The sequence below is a fragment of the Podarcis tiliguerta genome (genome assembly GCF_965153285.1).
Source record: "Podarcis tiliguerta genome assembly, chromosome: 6".
In the NCBI taxonomy this organism is placed as follows: Eukaryota; Metazoa; Chordata; class Lepidosauria; order Squamata; family Lacertidae; genus Podarcis; species Podarcis tiliguerta.
The window spans coordinates 13,241,225-13,260,549 of NC_139539.1; the positions used below are offsets into that span (position 1 = coordinate 13,241,225).

The following is a 19,325-nucleotide window of genomic DNA, read 5'->3' on the forward strand; positions in this document are numbered from 1 at the left end:
GAATATTTAAGAAAACAAATGAAGCCCATCCCACTTCTGAGGAAAAATGCAGATTACAAAAGCACTTTTTAAAAATCTACGGTTGATAAGTGGTATTTAAAGCCATGTGCATCTCAAACTTGATTAGAAACTGCTGCCAAATTTGGTGCTGGGGACAGGCCAGGTGAAAGCATGTTCAGCAATGAGATATCCCCTGGGTCTTCTGCAGATATACTGCACCAAGATAAAACTCAAGTCTATTTTATTGTGGTTTTAACCTTCTGTATGTTTTAAAATTACAGTTGTAAAAATTTTAGTGGTCATGTTATTGTTTTGCTATCTTTTTCTGGAAACAGCTTTGAGATTTTTTTCCCTACAATCAAACTGGTATAGAAACTTTATTAAACAAACTTCTTATGACGAAAGGTTCTAGAACTCTTTAGGAGGTAGCGTGGACCAAGTGGAAAAAAGGAGGGCACTTATTAGCTGTGTTTAAAATAAAAAAAAATTTAAAAGGCGATTTCAGCAGGGGTACCTTGCACTGACAGCCTCTGGCGTGAGCAACCCATCCTTCCCTGCAGCTGTCAAACAGGGTTCAAATGACGACGCGCCCATCCTCGTCACAGCCCAAGCCCCGCCCACAGCATCTAGGCGAAGTCAGGACCATTTCCAATTTGGGAGCGGGGGTGAGGATCCGAGAAGCGCTGTCACAGCGGGAAACCCAGGTCAACCCCTGCCACGGATCAAGTGTTTTGACTGCCTACCTGCCATGAAGGTTTCTCGAAGAAAACACGGGGCGAAGGAGGAGGGGGGCGGCCCTGACCACCTCACTGTGTTACCACTACCCCCACCCAAACATAAACAGGCAAAAAGACAGAGCAGTCGCTGACATGGTACGGTCCACCCTCTGTGAGGTGAGGAGGCGTCGCGAGGAGCCAGTCAGGCTCCCCTCCGTCGAGGCAGAAAGGCGCCAAAAGATGGCGGCGGGCGGCTGAGCGCCGACGACCTCCTGCAGCGCCTGCGCAGTGGGCACCGTCGGCGCGAGCGGCCGCCGTTGGTGGCGCCTCGGCCTCGAGGGGCTGCGGCCCGGACCCGCCATTCCAGCCAGCGCGGGCGAATGGGCAGCCGCCGCTGCCGCTTCTCCACCACATCCATACGAGTCCCCTCGCCCGGCGTAGCGCTGGCTGAGCCACAATGGCTGTGCCGCTGAGGGGCCAGAGGGCCGCGGCGCTCCTACATTTCCTCTGCTTCCTCTGGGCGGTTTTCGCCGTCAGCCAGAACGCGGGGTTTCCCAGGTCGGTCCGCAAGGAACCGGACGTCACCTACGGGGGCTCCTGGAAACACCTGACCTTCCTCAACCAGGTGGTGGTGGCGGCGGCTGCGAAAAGGGAACGAGGGAGAGCGGGAGGACGCCGCGCGTGCGCAGACGGAGCGCTCCTTGGCCGCACGTGCAGGGCGGCGCGCGCGGGAAGGTGGGGGAGGGGGGAGAAAGAGAGTTGAAATAGGTTAGGGCGGGTGAACCCGCTGAGGTAAATTTAGTTTCTTTTGTGTGCCCCTTCCCCCCGTGAGTTTTGTAGCAAAAAGTCATAATTAGTTATACATCACCCTAACTGGCATCAGTTACTCCTAAGTATGCTATGACTCGCATGCCCCCGTTTATTGTTGTTGTTGTTGTTATTTGTTGAGTCCCTGTCAGGGGAAAAGGTGGATATAAATAAATAGATAATGATGATTTCCCCCCCAAAAAGGACTCAGAGCAACTTTAACACATAAAATCTTGTTTACGTTAAGATACAATGTTGGTGAGGGAAATATAAAGGCCTTTAGATAATAGATACATAAAATCTTGTTTACGTTAAGATACAATGTTGGTGAGGGAAATATAAAGGCCTTTAGATAATAGATACATAAAATCTTGTTTACGTTAAGATACAATGTTGGTGAGGGAAATATAAAGGCCTTTAGATAATAGATACTCTGTACCAACCAGTAATATGCTTCAAATTATTTTCCTTGGCTGAGTACGCCTGATAAACATTTAAAGCGCAGCCAATGAATTCTGGGAACTGTAGTTTGCTAAGTGTGTTGGGAATTGTAGCTCTGTGAGGAGTAAGCTACAGTTCCCAGGATTCTTTTTTGAGGGGGTGGGTGGAAGCAATGTGCTTTAAATGTATGGTGTGTTAAGAAACTAAACCAGAAAAGGAAAAAATATACATACTGAGCCCCATGCGTATTTCTAATAGCTTCTTTGTGATTTCATAGGTTCTACAGACAATCCTGTATCTGTTATGTGTCATATCTGATACTGTAGCTCTGTGCATGCCTTCATTAGAAAAAAGAGTATCATCACTGGTGGTGCCTCTCAGAGATTTCATCTTCTCTTCGTATGTGTTTCCTATTGGCTTAGTAAGTAACTACTGTTTCTATTATTGAAATATGTGCGTACTATAGAGCAGCACTCTTCATACCTGATGCATCCTGATGTTTGGAACTACTTCCATTATCCCTGCTGGCTAGGTCTGATGGGTGATGTTCTCCAGATTTCTAAAAGACTGTCACAAAGAGCCTGGCATGTCTAAATGAAACCAACAGCATTGATCATTCTTAAAATACAATAAGTAACTGTTGTTGTTGTGTTGTTTTCATTTAATTATCTTGCTCCATTCCAAGGGTGCTGAGTAGATTGTCACCTGGTATATATAAAAAGTGCTGATTTCCCTCCAAATGGTTTGAATCTAAGATGAGTGTAGGGCCTTACAAATCCCATTCTTAAAACCTACCACATTATCATTTAAATCAGGAGAAACTTTGTTTTGAGAAGAAAAGCCCAGCTAGTTCATTTTTAATAATGAAGCTAACAGACCTATAGAATAGTTAATAATAGTCTAGCACGAGCATTCATAGATGCCACTGGAAAAAGGCTAGTAGGTTCAAGACTTCCTCCAGGCGTCTAGTTCCCAGTTTGGTACCCCCTCACCATTGAGGCTGGGAGCCTCAGTAGCACCCCTCTGGAGGCTTCACCTGGGGCAGAAAAACCGGGTAAAAAGAAGCAGTAGTTAAACCTAGTTTCAACAAGAATAGACTGTCCAAAGCTACTATTTGCATTTCAATGAAAGTCTGTGTTGGCATCTCTGGCAACTTCAGAGAACATTTTTGGCAGGACTGCGTGGGAGAGAGAGTGTGTAGAAGGGCTTGTCCACATGAGTTTACTGTTCTGTTTGCAACTGTTTGCCCATTTAATTTGCAAAGCATACATGTTACTCTCAGACGACACCAATCTTGATATGTTCCCCCTATAAATTTAGGTCTATCTGATAATGAGATAATCCAGTAAATTGGGAAATTGGGCTTCAAGATGCTTTGCTTGGGGTCACAGACAATTTGTTTCTGTGTTTTAAGGTGGGTGCATCATTCATCACTTTCTGCCACTCCCCTTTTCACATCCACTGCTTCCTCAATGTTATTTATTTATTAAGAATTTGAACAACAGGCAGTAAAAGCAATCAATTCCATCACCATAATGCATTAATGAAAACTATGACAGCCATTCATATGACTGAATATTATTAAATTGTTATTGTTCATATATTATTGAAACATATATTTTCACAATTCTCTTGAGTCTTTGATGGGTTCATCCTCTCATCCTGTTTATTAATAAAATCAATAAAATCAGACCAAGTTTCTAAAAAAAGAAAAATTGTTGTTGCCCTTGTGCCTGAACTTGACTACAGTGGTACCTCGGGTTACATACGCTTCAGGCTACATACGCTTCAGGTTACAGACTCTGCTAACCCAGAAATAGTGCTTCAGGTTAAGAACTTTGCTTCAGGATAAGAACAGAAATCGTGCTCTAGCGGCAGCAGGAGGTCCCATTAGCTAATGTGGTGCTTCAGGTTAAGAAAATTTTCAGGTTAAGTACGGACCTCCAGAACGAAGTAAGTACTTAACCTGATGTACCACTGTAGTTAGTTTTTCTGACTAGTCAATATAATTATCCATGCTTCTAACGATAGGTAACAATAGATAATGAGTCCTTCCAGCATGATTGCACAACTAGCAAATGCACTGCTACAAACAAAAAAGCAAGCATTTGCTTATATGGAATTTCAATATTTTGTCTACTGAAGATTGTTGACTGTATTTTAATTTCTTTTCTAGCTGTGCTCACAACTATTTCCAGTATGCTACTGAGTGTAGGGTTGTAGCCTTATCTGTCTGTGTATATTTTCTTTTGCTCCCTTAAGATTGGCACATAACTAGAAAACTGTACATTAAACATTCTGCACCAGATATTGTACAGCTATCTGACAAGTGTGCTTTGAGAATTTACAGTTATGACTGTGCTGCTTGCTCCCCCCCCCCCCCCACACACACTTCCTGGTTGGGAAAAACTTAAAAGTTCACACCAAGCTAACTGCCTACAGGCCCTTTCAGTACTTAATTGACATAACAAAATAAACAAATTAGAAGGTGACAAACACAGGAGGGAGCGCCTGCTGGTATGAAGGGGAAAGTCTGAAACTGTACCTCATACACAAATGCAATTACATCTGGATGTGGACTACTCCAGTCTAATTCAAATGGGGTGAGAGGGAAAGGGATTCATGGCTAAATGATGCTCAAATGCGGACAAACACTTAAACTCACTACTTAGGTTTCCTTGCAGCTATTTATTTGCAAAACAAGAAAGCTTGAACCTTAATACAGAGTGTTTGATGCTAAGGTTTTTTATTATTTTTATCTGGAGAAATAAAAGAAAACTATATGCACAATAATCAGGTTTTATTCATTGTAATAAGCGAGCTGCGGGAAGAAAGAAGGGGAAAAGTTAACAGATACTTTGATTTGAAAAAACATTAACTGTCTATTGTTACTATTTGTCTGAGGATACAAGTGTTAATTGTCAAATGTTTTAATGACAGTTTGTACCTGTTGCTTTCTGGAGCCTTTACGTATATGACAGAGAACTAGTGTATCCTTTACAGCTGGATGACGTTAATCCAATTTGGCTTAATCATACTATGGTAAGTGTACACCATTTGTTTTTCAGGTATCTCTTTTGCTGTGTTCAGTTCATTTATTGCTTATCTGATCATAATATTTTGCAGAACTTAGGTATAAGGGTCAGTTCAAATGTAATAGGTGAAATGATTGTTTAACATTGTGTGCATAAGCTGCAGTGAACCTTTGGATCATGTGTTCCCATTTCCTCTTCTGGAGCATGCCAAAGATGAGATCAGAAGCACATTCTTCTAGGATTAAATTAAATGGACCACCCTGTTATGTCCAAACTACAATGGGGCACACAGCAAGAACCCAACCACTGAATCCTGTGGACTCTCTGCACACAGGAATTTGAATCCCCTTATACCACTATGCAAACATATCCCTCATACATTATTTGGACTCTACAGCAAAGGGAAGGAAGGAGAGGGCACGTAGCACATCATTCAGATAGCCCCATTTAAGATGTATAGCTACTTTGTTGTTGTTTAGTTGTTTAGTCGTGTCCGACTCTTCGTGACCCCATGGAACAGAGCGCGCCAGGCACTCCTGTCTTCCACTGCCTCCCACAATTTGGTCAGACTCATGTTTGTAGCTTCAAGAACACTGTCCAACCATCTCGTCCTCTGTCGTCCCCTTCTCCTTGTGCCCTCAATCTTTCCCAACATCAAGGTCTTTTCCAGGGAGTCTTCTCTTCTCATGAGGTGGCCAAAGTGAGCCTCATGAGCCTCAGCTTCACGATCTGTCCTTCCAGTGAGCACTCAGGGCTAATTTCCTTAAGAATGGATGCGTTTGATCTTCTTGCAGTCCATGGGACTCTCAAGAGTCTCCTCCAGCATCATAATTCAAAAGCATCCATTCTTCAGCGATCAGCCTTTTTTATGGTCCAGCTCTTACTTCCATACATCACTACTGGGAAAACCATGGCTTTAACTATACGGACCTTTGTTGGCAAGGTGATATCTCTGCTTTTTAAGATGCTGTCTAGGTTTGCCATCGCCTTTCTCCCAAGGAGCAGGTGTCTTTTAATTTCGTGACTGCTGTCACCATCTTATTCCCACCATAAACAGACGACATCATCCATTTACCCTTCCTCCACTGCTAGCTGCTTCATATAACCACTGAGCCTCTTGGACTTGCCGATCGGAAGGTCGGTGGTTCGAATCCCCGCAATAGAGTGAGCTTCCGTGGGTCTGTCCCAACTCCTGCCGACCTAGCAGTTCGAAAGCACGCCAGTGCAAGTAGATAAATAGGTACTGCTGTGGCAGAAAGGTAAACAGTGTTTCCATGTGCTCTGGTTTCCATCACGGTGTTCCGTTGCAGCAGAAGCGGTTTATTCATGCTGGCCACATGACCCGGAAAACAGTCTACTGACAAACACCGGCTCCCTCGGCCTGAAAGCGATATGAGCACCGCAACCTCATCGTCGCCTTTGACTGGACTTATCTGTCCAGGGGTCCTTTACCTTTTACCTTTTATACCATGACAGCCCTTGTCTCACTTGTGCAGGCTGAGACTACTCCCTGACATTCCCCAGAGCCTGCATGAAAAGGGAGTGGTGGAGGGGTCACAACCCCCACCCACTCCACCAGTCAAAGCGAGATTGAACTACGGTGTGGGAAAGTGTTATTTTATATGCTAACTCCAAACAGCAAAGTCAAAGCCTCTGTTGGACATTCTCAGGGCTAGAATAGGCTCTGAAAGCAAAAACACACATGTATGTGGTTGACAACCAGTCACCCCAACAGAACGCCTGGGCCTTTGAAAGAGACAGCAGAATAATAGGTGTAGCAGGTCATAACAGTGGCGGATTTAGGGCAGTGCAGATGGTTCTGCTACTGAGCTGAGGGGACTAATAATAAGATCTAACCCATATCTATACATGTACCTATTCAAAGTTGCGGGGGCACCAAATTTTGTCCTCAGGGTGTGATATTACGAGTGATTGCCAAAGAAGAAGACTTAGCTTGAGTAAACTGAGCTAAGGAACTGCTTGTGTCAGGGAGGAAACCACTGTGGCAAAGAATTAATAAATTTCCCAAGATGGATCAGACAGCCATAGAAAATGATGCCAGTAATTGCCACCTGATTGAAAATGCTCTCATCTGCTACTATTTTGTAACTGCTGCTACCCCTGCATATGACAGTGGACCTCAGTCATTTTCAACCATCCTAAGTGGGCCCTACGGGTAGTAAATTTGAGAACCACTAAGCTAGACTATAAAAATATGTATTTGGAATAAAACATGGAACAGAAGTTCAAAAACTGTAATTTAATACAACTATTGAAAACAATACAACAAACAATAAAACTTTGTTTCGATTTGCCATATGTTTCCAGCACTTATATTTGTGTGTGTTTGTGTTTTATTTTTTAGCATACCACCATCCTCCCACTGCTTTTCATAGAATTGTTCATTTGTGATCATAAGTATCCCCGTAGATGTAGAGGAATTTTGGGCCTTTGCGCCTTTGCAGTTGTATACCTCTCATGGTAGGTATCAAGTATCTTTTTCAAACACACTTCAAATATAAATCATTTTTAATCATTTTAGTTAGATTGTTCCTTTTATATTAGCAAATCCTTTTTTAAAATAAATTTTAAAAAGCATATGAAGCATATTGTGCATGCTGCCTATTGGGATCCGTATGTTTAATGGCTTCTTTAAAATAACTATTTTAATATATTTATCATGTTGATCTCAAGATACTTTAAACGTACAACATCATTTTATCATAAATTGTCTGATAAACTCATCTAGTATAAAACTATATGAAAATGCTTATATTCAATATTCTATTTGTTTCATATAATTAATAAGATTAGACCAAATTGTTATTGGTTTCGTCTCCTTTCTCTTAAACATACCATTTTAACAAGTTTAAAGGTCATGGCAGTGTTGGTATAGTATTAAGCAACTCTTGTTACGTTGATATTTTATGAATGTGCCATTTAGCAGCTATTAACATTTTTGCTGTTATCAAATTTCTCAATAAATTATGATGATCTGATCACACATCATTTTCAAAATAGCCTAAAAGAATTTGTAATTGATGCAATGTAATTATACAGTGAAACCTCTGTTTTCGAGCATCTTGGAAGTCGAACATTTTGGCTTTCGAACGCCAAAAACCCAGAAGTAACTGCTTTGGTTTTCAAACAATTTTCAGAAGTCGAACATGCCATTTTGAGTTTCCCTATTGTTTTGAGGCTTCTGCTTTCAGTTTTAGAACATTTTGGAAGTCGAACGGTCTTCTGGAACAGATTACATTTGAAAACCGAGGTTCCACTGTATTACATTTCTAACAATTTTTGGCTTCTTTGAACTAATTTTCTGTAATTCGTTGGAATGTTTATGCAGCCATAAAATATTGGAAGTAAATATTACACTGCTAATGCCTATTGCTCCATTACCATTTCTTTAATTACCGTAAGCATAGTCCTATTATCATTACTTTGATCCATTTATTCAAGACCTTAAAACACAATTTCTGTGGTAGCAGGCACAGATTAACTCTAGTGTAGCCATTTAGTTATTATTTTTGACTAGGTAAATTAATTTATCATGAGCGCACAGGCAAATAGCTTTTTTAGTCTTAAATTTTGACAACAGATGCCACATGTAGCACATGTAGCTGGTGTAAATACACAGTTCAGAAACTGCATATCATTCCTTTAGGTTCCTAAGAATAGAAGCTTGAGGGCTCAATAAAGCTGCCCTTCAGTGCCCGTTACATTAGATTCCTTAGCATGCAGTTGTTGGAGCTCTGAAGAGGAAGCTATATACCGTATTTTTCGCTCTATAGGACGTACCGGACCACAATACGCACCTAGTTTTTAGAGGGGGAAATCAAGAAAAAAATATTGGATGGATCCCGCTCGCTGCCTTGGCTTCCTCTTTAGCCTTGCACAGCCTCTCCAGCCGGGAGAGGCTGTGCAAGGCTAAAGAAGCCAAGGCAGCGAGCACTATCCATTTTCTACGAGGAGGGAGAAGGGACTGACTGGCCGCGTCAGTCCCTTCTCCCTCCTGGGGAAAAGCCCGCAAGAGCTGCGTGGAGCTTGTGTGTGGTTCTTGGGGGCTTTTCCTGCCTGCCTCCCCCTGCATTTGCTCCATAAGACGCACACACATTTTCCCTTACTTTTTAGGAGGGAAAAGGTGTGTCTTACGGAGCGAAAAATACGGTACTTGTTGCTGTCTGGTGTTTTTATGGTTCTGTGGTTGGTATGCTGATAGAGATTATAGCCATAGCTACCTCAAACCAACCTGCAAACCCATTTTTAACCATGTCAAGCATTAATTATAAACCAACTATACATGGTGGGAAGCATTACATTAGATTTCACATGCTTTATACCTCTTCTAGATGCTAAAAAGTCTTTACAAATACTTACCAAGCCCCATTTCACTCAGGAATTTCTGTTGAATAATCTTTATTTTTTAATGAAGAAAAATGAGTTGTTTTGGGAAATGAGATGATCTAGCAAAAGTAAAAGGAGATGATCTAGCAAAAGTAAAATACTCATCGGTCATATGGTCCTCCATTTAAATCAATATTGCTTTCAAGTATGAATTGTACTTCTATGTTTTTAAGAAAATCCAAATTTATGCACTTAACTTACAGTTTTATATTTGAAATTATCAGCAAATATAGAATAGTTTTTCCATGCAACTTCAGAAATCAACTATCTACCTATAAAATTTATGGCTATTTGTGACTCTGTCTCCCCTTGTTTCTAGGATAATTTGGGTAAACCATGCAAGTGGGATTTGGGCATATCCAGTTTTAGGAGTGCTCAGTCCATTAGGACGGGCAATATTTATCTCCATATCTTTTCTTATAATGGTAATCTTCTACTTCGTTGGGGAGCAACTAACAAAACGCTTGTGGGGTAAGTAGGATTTTTTTTTTCAGTGCTGTAGCTGGCACAAGGAATGGACTTTCCCAATATTCAATGCATAAGTGAGGAGAAGAGTCATTTAAGTTGGTTCCCCAAGAAAGACTGAAGTCATAAAGTCACTTAACCTGGGAGTAGTTTCAATGTATTCAATGAACTTTTGAGATGACTTGTCTGAGACTGAGCTGTGAATGTGTTCAGTCCAGTGGCGTAGCGTGGGGGTGCAGGGGGGGCCGGGCGCAACATCTGGGGGGCTCGCACTCGCAGTTCTCTGCCCCTACCTGGCTCACTCACTATCTCTCACTGCAGTGCTGGCTGTGTGAATCCGATCCGAGCTGCCGGGTCGCCGCCCACTATGGAGGGGAGGGTGCCAGGCGTGCGGTGCAGTGCGGAGAGAGAGAGAGGGACTATCTGGGGGAGGGACAGTGCAGCGGGGGGGGGGGCGCAAATTACTTGCCTTGCCCCGGGTGCTGACAACCCACGCTACGCCACTGGTTCAGTCAGATGCAAGTTCTGTTTCACTTGTAAAAAGACTATAGTGATAAATACAATACCTCCTGGGTGCACTTCTGTGCACTGAAGGGATTCCCACAGGCATTTTGCTGAGCTATCCCTTTCACCCCAAAGATTCTTGGCCAACCACTCTGCCACTGTACTAAATGCTTTGCAGCAGCTTGACCATTTCAGACCTCATGAGGTGCTCCCACAGTACACATAGTTATCTAGAAGCCCGGCACACAAGCCACTTCCACAGTCATCTGAAATACTCTGTGCACTGAGGACTTGGAGAGAAGTGTGTCACTACATAGCTGCATGTGAGGTCCAGCTGGAACTCACATTAACATGATTAGCACAGCATCAGCAGTTACAAGTGGGGGAAGCAGAGAACCCAGAAGAGCATAGGTTGTCAGTTAGTGGGTCAGGACGCACTGCCTGGTCTTAGCCTGAGTTGGGTCACAACATCATCACTACCACCATACAAATATATGGTACAAAAATTAAGAAATGGTTCCCTAAATTCATGTTAAAGGAAGTGGGTTCCAGGTCTGGAAACACGGAACACTACTCCAGGGGAGCATTTGTGGGAGGGCTCTACATTCCCATATGTAGGAAAATATTCTAAAGTGTAGTGTTCTTTTCTTTCCCTTTCAGCAAAACGTAAAAGGAAATGCACATAGAGAAGAACCTGGGAAAAGTATAAGGTCATTAAAAGTGCAAACTCACTTATGGAACAGAGTGAAACTTTAATCAAGATAAAAGCATTCGTAACAACCTCTTCTTAAAGATTAAGTATACTGAAAATGGACTTTTCTCAGACACATAATATATAGTACCATCAAAATAGAAAGTGGGGAAATGTACCAAATCAGATTAACAGTGCTTTAAACAAAATTACTAATTTTTGTATAGGAAAATTGGGTATATATAAGTGAATTACATACATATTTAATACGTGCATTATACCTGGTACCTTAAGGCAGTAGGTGTTTCCTTTTGTGTTTGTCCCTATCTTGTAATTGATTGATTTTGATAGGCCAGTTAAGTACAGACGGAGCATATTCACAGATAGTTGCACGTGTTATTTATTTATTTATTTATTTATTTATTTATTTAAAATGCCCACCCAAGAAGTGTACACAGTCAGGCAATTGTAAATATTCTTGTGCAGTTTTCTGGTTATTTGCAACTCTAGGAGATCAAAAGAAATATATAGAAGCTCTTGGCTCTTGGTGCACTCTTAATAGCATACTGGAAGAGAAATGGAAGCAAGAGTGCATAAGGGTGGGGGGAGAGAAAGTAGTGGGCATAGAAAGGGAAGGAGTAGAAAGTGGAAATTGATCCAGTCACCTCAAAACACTGAAACAAATTATCTGCGACATCTGGTGCAGCAGTGTGGAATCTGATTTCCCACTATTGCATTATCCCCATATTGGGTAAACCCACTTTTACAGGGGGAAAGCATTGAGATTTGTGTTGTTTGACTGTGGACTGTGCAGATTAAATTGGAGTGCAAACAGCTGCAAACACACAGTAGACTACGGTTACCAGACGCCCCCGTATTCACTAGTCTGTCCCTGGACAAAATCTGTCCCCAGAATGTCCCCGAATTTTAATTAATGTCCCCTGATTTATGCCTGGGGACTTCCGCCGAGGCAACATGGTGGGTGCCATGGCAGTGAGCAGCACCGGAGGTCCCGGCCATGTCAAAGTTCCAGCCAGCCAATCCGCTGGTTGGGGGGGAGGCTATTTAAACTAAGGTGTGAGCCAGAGAGCTTCCTTCTAGCTTGCTTCCTTGATCAATGCTCACCCTGAAATTGCATGGAGTCGCCCGCAGCAGAAGAGCCCAAGGTGCTCTTCTGCTGCAGGCTCTGCACCTCTGAGTTGGGGGGCAGGCGAGTAAGGAAGTGAAGAACAGGAGAAGCGTAGAAAACAGTTGAGAGAGAGAGAGAGAGAGAGAGAGAGAGAGACGGAGCCTTGTGTGTGTGTTTTAATGCGTGTTTTCCCAAGCCCAGCGAGTCCCTTTACTCAGCACCACCTCTTTTTGGGGGCGTTTGTGTGTTTGTAGATGGGCTTCTCCACCTGCCTTGTGTCAAGGTGCACGCCTGACAACTTTGGGGTTCCCCCTCTAAAAAAGGTGAAGAACTCTGGGCAACCCTTTCCTAAATAATAAAGCATGAAATTTAAAAAGTATCCCCGGATTCCATGAAAAAAATCTGGTAACCATACAGTAGAGTCCAATGTGGACAAGCCCTTAGTTAAAAGGTTAAAATAAATAACGGTTCTATACTGTGCTTAGTAGGGTTAATGAAGGTGAGTGGGTCTTTATATGTGTTGCATTTTAATACATTTTGACATGTTCTCTTCCTTTCCCTGAGCCTGTGAGCAAGACCCAAATACAAATTCACATAAATAATCTTGGTGAATATGAACTACAGTCCTAAATGTTCCTAAAATACAATCCTAAACGTTCCCATAAATGTGTCAGTCTTAATCAATCACAAATCTGTATAGGACTAAGGATGCAATTTACCTCTCTTTAAATAATTATAGTTATCTAAAAGTGGCTGTCAGGGTTGTGGCATGTAACAAGATCCAGTTGAATAATCAAGTCTTTTCTTTCTGATGAAGGCCAGGCAACCTTTCCCTTAGAACTAATCCAGAATGAGACTTTTGAATATTTAATTTCAACAAATATCCCTTTCATCTCAGGTCTTGTGGACTAAAACATTGGATGTGAATATGCTGAGTCGTGTAGGAGGAAAGGTCTGACAGTGGCTGCTAGGCATTGTGGCTGTGCTCTTCACGGCTGGAAGTAGTGTTCTTAATAGCCATTGCTGAAAACCACAGGAGGGAGAGTGCTCTTGTATTTGGGTCCTGCTTGTGGGTTTCCCACAGGCATCTGGCTCGCCGCTGTGAGAACAGGATACTAGACTAGATGCCCCATTGGCCTGATCCAGCAGGCTTTTCTTACTTTCTTTGCGTGACTCAAATCTTTTGGACATTGTTTTTAAATGTTTTCAAGCATAGTGTCCAGAATGTACAAAGCAGGTGGAACAAACTAATTAAAGACCTACTTGCAGTGGTGGATTTAACTTGTTAATTCAGGGCAGCGTACAGGCATAGCCAGCATTTGTTTGATGGTGCACCATTTCCAGGCCTTTCAGATTATATTTCTCATTGTAAAATCTTGCTGTGTTTTTCCCCAGCGGTAATAAAAATCTTCTAGCCAAATGTAGCCTATAAATCACTAACAGCATGCAGTAGGCTGAATACTCCTAGAACTTCTATTTTGTGGTTACATATCTGAAATGTTTCAGAACTCCTGCTGAACCTGCTGCCTCCTGAGATTTGGACTGAAGGGCCCAAAGAACTTTTAGTTCCATCTAATTAAATAAGACATCACATCAAACAAATCTTTGGTTAATATATATTATCTGTCAGAAACTCTGACCTTATATTAAGAACTCATATTTTAGAAGTCAAATGTTAGTGTTCATTTTATAATCATTTTTTTTATTAAAGATTTTCTTGATTTACGAAAGTGTGTGCAATATCTCTCGTATATATATATTTTTAATGTAACATTTTTACAAATCAGTTTCATTTGTTGGGAAGAAAGGGGGGAAAGAGGTGGAGGGGAGGGAAAGATGGGTGGGGTGGGGTGGGGTCGGGTGGCGATGTTTCTATTTTACTTACTATGTGTAGGGTTTAGTGTCAGCGTTGCTTGTGTAGGTTCTTTGCTGTTCACTTGTGTTCCTTTGGTGATGAGAGAGGTTGGGGTTGTTCATTTGTGGTTGGCTGTGGTGGTCTTTGTTTTCACGTGTGAGTGGGGCGGGTGGGTGTTTTGGATCAGGTTTTTATAATGATTTTATAATCATTAGAAGATTGAAAATAAAGTATTGATGACAGCCTTGCAGCCTTGCATGCCATTGGCCTTTTTTCTCCTTGGGTGCATTTCCAGGTGGGTTCTGCCCACATGGAAGACCTACTTGGTCTGAACTGCGAACTCTCATGGATGTATGTAATCATGCACTTGGGCGTAGCCAGGATTTTTGTTGGGGGGGCAGGACTTTTGTTGGGGGGGCAGAACTGATTTGATTGGTCAGTTAGTTATTTCTATGGTGTCACTAGATCCAGGGGGGGGCAACTGCCCCCCTCGGCTATGCCCATGATCAGACACACAAATTCTCTCTCTCCCCTCTTTCTGACTCTTTCTTCATCCTCACTGTACTCAAACCTCTCCCTTTTCCATTCCTCAGCTGCCTTAAGTGACAGAGATGTGTAGCCCTAAAATATTCTCTTGTATGAAGGTACTGTATCCAAACGTCTGCCATTGTTTAAAACTGCCATTTTCTTCTCCATCCCTTCTTTACCCAAACTTCCATTGTTTTAAGCCACCATGTTTCCTCTCTGTGTCCCTCCTTTCTCATTCCCATGCCATAGTCAAGACTGTTGTTCAACCTGCCTTCTCTTTTGCTTTCCTACCCCCACCTTGACTTCATGCAAACCTAGGATAATGGCACTGCACATCTTCCAAAGGAGTTACACAATAATAGCCTTACATTTTATTTATTGGAAGAAGGGAAGGGTATATGTGTGTGTGACAGCAACAACAGCAGCTTGAAGAAATGTTGCCACTCTAAAAGCAACCTTGGCACAACCTTTGGTGGAAGAAGCGATTCACACAAATGCACTCCCTCAGCAAGGAGTCTGACTTCATAGCCCTGTATGAGATGACTGTGTGGGAATTACCTGCCTGGCCCCAAAGTAAAAACTTTTAAATTTCATTGATTTCAAAGGGGGGCATGTGCTCACATCTCTTCTCCTTCAACCAGCTGGACTTAAAAGAGCTTAGTTTGGGTCTGGATCGCACCCACTATTTCATTAAATTAACTAAAAGAAAGAAAACCATGCATTATTTTCAGGTAACATTTCACAGAAAATTTTACAGTGTAGTATTCTCAAATGAGCAAACAAATCTCATTTTAACACCTTATTCAGATCAAAGCCACAGATTTAACAGCCTGACCATTGGGACATTCTACATTCAACCCTGTTAGAATGCATGGCAGTTTCAGCTCAGCATCAGGTTTTTGACATCTTGCTAATTGTTTCATGTTGTTGTCAATGATAGGCTTACCATGAAGCATTGTGAAGTACTTGGTGCAGACAGCTGGTTCTCATTTTCTTGCCTCCATTGTCCTCCATCTCTGAATCGTGGTGTTTTGTTTTAAATGAATTCCAGTCCTGAGCAGTCATTTTGCATCAGGTATAAAAATGTTAAGTCCAGCAGTGATTCTTGGTACAGTATTCTTCATATTAAGTATACATTACTGTTGCATGAATATTTAAGATTAATCTATCAGAAAAATGATTATAAGCACAAGGATATCCATTGTTAGAATCCAAAATGTTTTCATAAACTACATGAGTTTTGGAAGGGATATTATGACTCATTCCTGAGAGAGTGAATCATTAAGAGAATGTTCCACAGCAAATATGTTGCCCTGTAACTATCAGTTAGAAATCTTTCTTCATTACAACATTCTACCATTTATCCATATATTCTCCAGCCAGGAAGGGGGAATCATTTTCCTTTAAGTGAAATCTTGTGTGATCTAAACAGGGTATGTGGAGAGAGCTAGCATGTTGAGGACATAACTACAGGTGTCAATTTTGAATTCCAGATGGGCAGGGTATAAATAATAAATTATTATTCTTAATTATTTATTTCAGCTACATTTCACTCTCATTTATTCTTTGAGAACAGTAAACTTAGCCATTTTTGTTTTGCTTGTGACTTCTGTCTCTGAGCTTCAGGATGTTTTAGCCATATGTATACTTCAAAAATTGTGCAGGAACATCAAACTAACATTTAAGACTAACAACTCTGGATTGCTATTCACATGGTGTTCTTAGCCTAAAGTTATCTATTGTACATTGTATACATGATCTGAGAAATATACACCCCTTTCAATCATTATTTTCAACCATGTTTGATTTACCTTTAAGCTGAAAATTCTAGTGTCTACTCCAACTATTTTTCGGTCGTGGCTTACAGGATTCAGCCTGTCAAGACTTCACTTCACTGTTCATAGATCAAATAAAGTATATTATAGGGTTGTCAGTTGAGCACCTTCAAATCCTGTTCAGATAAATATTTAGTTAAGTTGGTTTTCTCAGTGCTCTGGGATGATTATTGGCTGACTGACACTGCTTTTTAAATAGCTTTGAAATTGCTCTTTTTTCCTTCTATGAAGGGATGCAAACTCATCTGGCTTTAGAATAAGACAAATGAGGCATAAGGCCATATTTATTTGATCTGCTTTAGGGAAGAAATCTGGCTGCACAGTTTTGAAAACTTGTGTGGCTGCATCCAAGTACATACTGATACCTTCCTCTGCCATGGATAGAACTAGATTGGTTTTTTGATATACAAACACCAACCTGATTTTTTGTTGTGGCAGAACACAGATGTATTCTTATTCATATCCAGTCATATTGTTTGAAATGTAGGACTTTCCTCTATTAACAGAGAACTACTTCATAATACTATTATTTATTTATATGGTTTCTTCCATATTCATATATTTAAATCAGTGGAAGTTCCTCAACTCAGGGCTTATCCACAGTCCCTTTTGTCCTGATGCTTTCCCCTGGGAAAAACTGCTCTTTAGCGCTCATTCGGAGCAAAAAGCAATTTGGATTTTCTCCAGGTTGACGTTTGCTACAATATAGCGCCAAAGAGCAGATTTTCCCTGGGAAGGAGCGGGGCAAGTGGAAAATGGCTTGGACCTGTGCCTAGAAATTGTGGGTCAAGCAGGAAACCACTCGAACACGGGACAAGCGTGTGGATGAGCCCTCAGTTGAAAGTATAATTTCATAGTAAAATTCAGAGATCAAGCAATCATCCTGATACAAAATTATCTAATTATGTGAGTCATCTGCAGTAGCTGATATATTATTTCTTGGGGCTCAAACTATCCCATTCTTGAGTGACAAAAATAGTCCACCCACAGATAAGAGCACATGTACTGACAAAATTACAGTATGAAATGCACACAGCCAAATAGCTTCACACACACACTCACAACATACACACACACTCCAGGAATTTTCCATATGTTAAAAGTGGTCATTGTTTGTGACACTGCAGTTTCATGAACTGGTGTTGGAATAGGAAGCTTTTTCAGGTCAAAGCTATCTGTGTGCTTATGTCCGCTGCGCAGTATTTGTAATTACCAAATAATATCCAGCAAGAACGTGTTTAATTCATGACCAAGAAATTTAGCGATTAAATTGTTATTGTGCAGCGCCTTCAAGGTGTGTGATGCGTTACAGAATAGCATAAGCAAAAATTCAGTTACCTGCCCCAAGGAGAATGCAGTGTACACTGGAGGGGGGCACGTGGAAAGAGATGTATTCTTCTAATACTAGAATTTGGGTTCAACCAATGATAATGATTGGCGGCAAATTCAGAACAGGCAAAAGGAGGTGCTTCTTCACAAAGCACATAATTAAGTTATGAAAGTCACTGCACAAGGTGTGATAGCAGCCACTACACTGGACGGCTATCAAGTGGGGTAAAATAAATGCATGGAGGATAAGTAGCCGTGTTACTGTAGGGCCATAATGATAACTTTCACATCCTGGAAACAGCAGCAGGGGGAAAGCTATTGCCTTCATAGCTTGCTTTACAGCTACCATGGGAAATACAGTGCTGAATTAGTTTGATCTGATCAAGCAATGCTCTTCTTTAATTCTTCTTTTTGAGAAGTAAGTGGCAGATTAGTACTTCAGCTTCATCCCCTCCAGTGGCCTTCCTGTGGGCTCTGTTGCCACAGACACCACTTTTTCCATAGCTCATTAGCGACCGAGCGATGGGCCACCCTTAGGAGGAGGGGTGCAAAGCCTTTGGATGCTCACCACTGGACTGCAGCTTGCAGTAGAAGGGTGAATATTTGGAGTTTCAGCTTGCAAATGCCCCTGATTAATCTCTGCAATCATTTGTAGCACAAATTGACCAGATACCACACTCCTAATTCTTTTTGTTAAAAGGGTTGTTTACTACTCTCTCCGCTGCCCCAGGAATGAAAAGTGAAGGTTGGAATACATCCCTTAACAGTGAGTTTCCGTTATTCTGGAAAATTTCTTTGAAAAAGCTGCAGCCGGTAGCATGAGTCATGCAATATGTGTGCTTCGTTTCAAACATGGTGAATCACTTTTTAAATTGAAATGATGCATCTATCATGAGCAGATTTTTTTTAAAAAACACCTCCACTTAAGAAAGTTGTGTGCCATCTGCATAGGACATTTTGGTGTTCTGAAAAATGTACGGAATATAAATGCATGTGAGCACAATCTGCTGTCTCTTCATAATTTAATGTCTTAAATAAAGAAGTCAGAGGCCAAATGTGAAAGAAATGGGTCGTTTGGAAACATTGCATCCTGGCTAGACTTAACAGATGTCATTAATTAATGGAAACTGTTATGTTCATGCAATTCTGCATTCAGGTGAGCTGCTGCCTCTGGAGGCAGAGCACAGCCATCCCTGCTAGCAGCCAATGATATCCCATCCTCTTTTAAAGCCATCTGATTTGTTGGCCATCAAAGTTGATGGTTCCATCCATTCTTTTAGTCACCCTGCCTTCCACCCTACCAATGTAGCATCAGCAGTCACTGGCAATAACCAAGGGGTGGGGAGCCTGTGTAACCCTCCAGATCATGGGTCAGCAAACTAAGGCCCACTGGCCGGATCAGGCCCAATTGCCTTCTAGATCCGGCCCACGGACGGTCCGGGAATCCAGGCAGCCGACACTGCACGCTCACGATGGCAGGCTTGGGGATCAAAAGTGAGGCGGGTGTCTGCTCAAGACAAGCCCCTTCTTCCATTGCGTGCATGCAGCAATCTTTTCTTCTGGGGTGGGGAGTGGGGAAGAGG

At 41.8% G+C, this 19,325-nt stretch overlaps 1 protein-coding gene and 1 long non-coding RNA gene across 3 annotated transcripts in view; both read left to right on the forward strand.

Moving 5' to 3' along the window:
• The window catches only part of LOC310680755, a 90,453-nt gene extending 76,161 nt beyond the window's left edge, over nt 1-14,292 (forward strand). The window contains exon 2 of the long non-coding RNA XR_014512911.1: nt 11,694-14,292. This is a non-coding gene — a long non-coding RNA (uncharacterized lncRNA). The remainder of the gene's footprint in view (nt 1-11,693) is intronic.
• On the forward strand, nt 675-11,185 carry LOC310680684 (androgen-induced gene 1 protein-like). Of its 2 annotated transcripts, none has more exons than XM_083447671.1 (6): nt 675-1,344; nt 2,242-2,385; nt 4,905-5,006; nt 7,365-7,480; nt 9,726-9,877; nt 11,036-11,185. In XM_083447671.1, the coding sequence occupies exons 1-6, from the start codon at nt 1,174-1,176 to the stop codon at nt 11,059-11,061; spliced, it is 711 nt and encodes a 236-aa protein (XP_083303797.1). In that variant the 5' UTR covers nt 675-1,173; the 3' UTR covers nt 11,062-11,185. The 2 variants fall into 2 exon arrangements, with proteins under 2 accessions (XP_083303797.1, XP_083303798.1); XM_083447672.1 differs by having other exon boundaries at nt 686-1,341.
• Nucleotides 14,293-19,325: the final 5,033 nt, after the last annotated feature.

Coding starts and splice junctions, on each gene's coding strand:
- LOC310680684 (XM_083447671.1), top strand. CDS start 1,174: ATGGCTGTGCCGCTGAGGGGCCAGAGGGCCGCGGCGCTCCTACATTTC. Junction 5,007..7,364: donor TTTGGCTTAATCATACTATG/GTAAGTGTACAC, acceptor TTTATTTTTTAG/CATACCACCATCCTCCCACT. Junction 9,878..11,035: donor ACTAACAAAACGCTTGTGGG/GTAAGTAGGATT, acceptor TTTCCCTTTCAG/CAAAACGTAAAAGGAAATGC.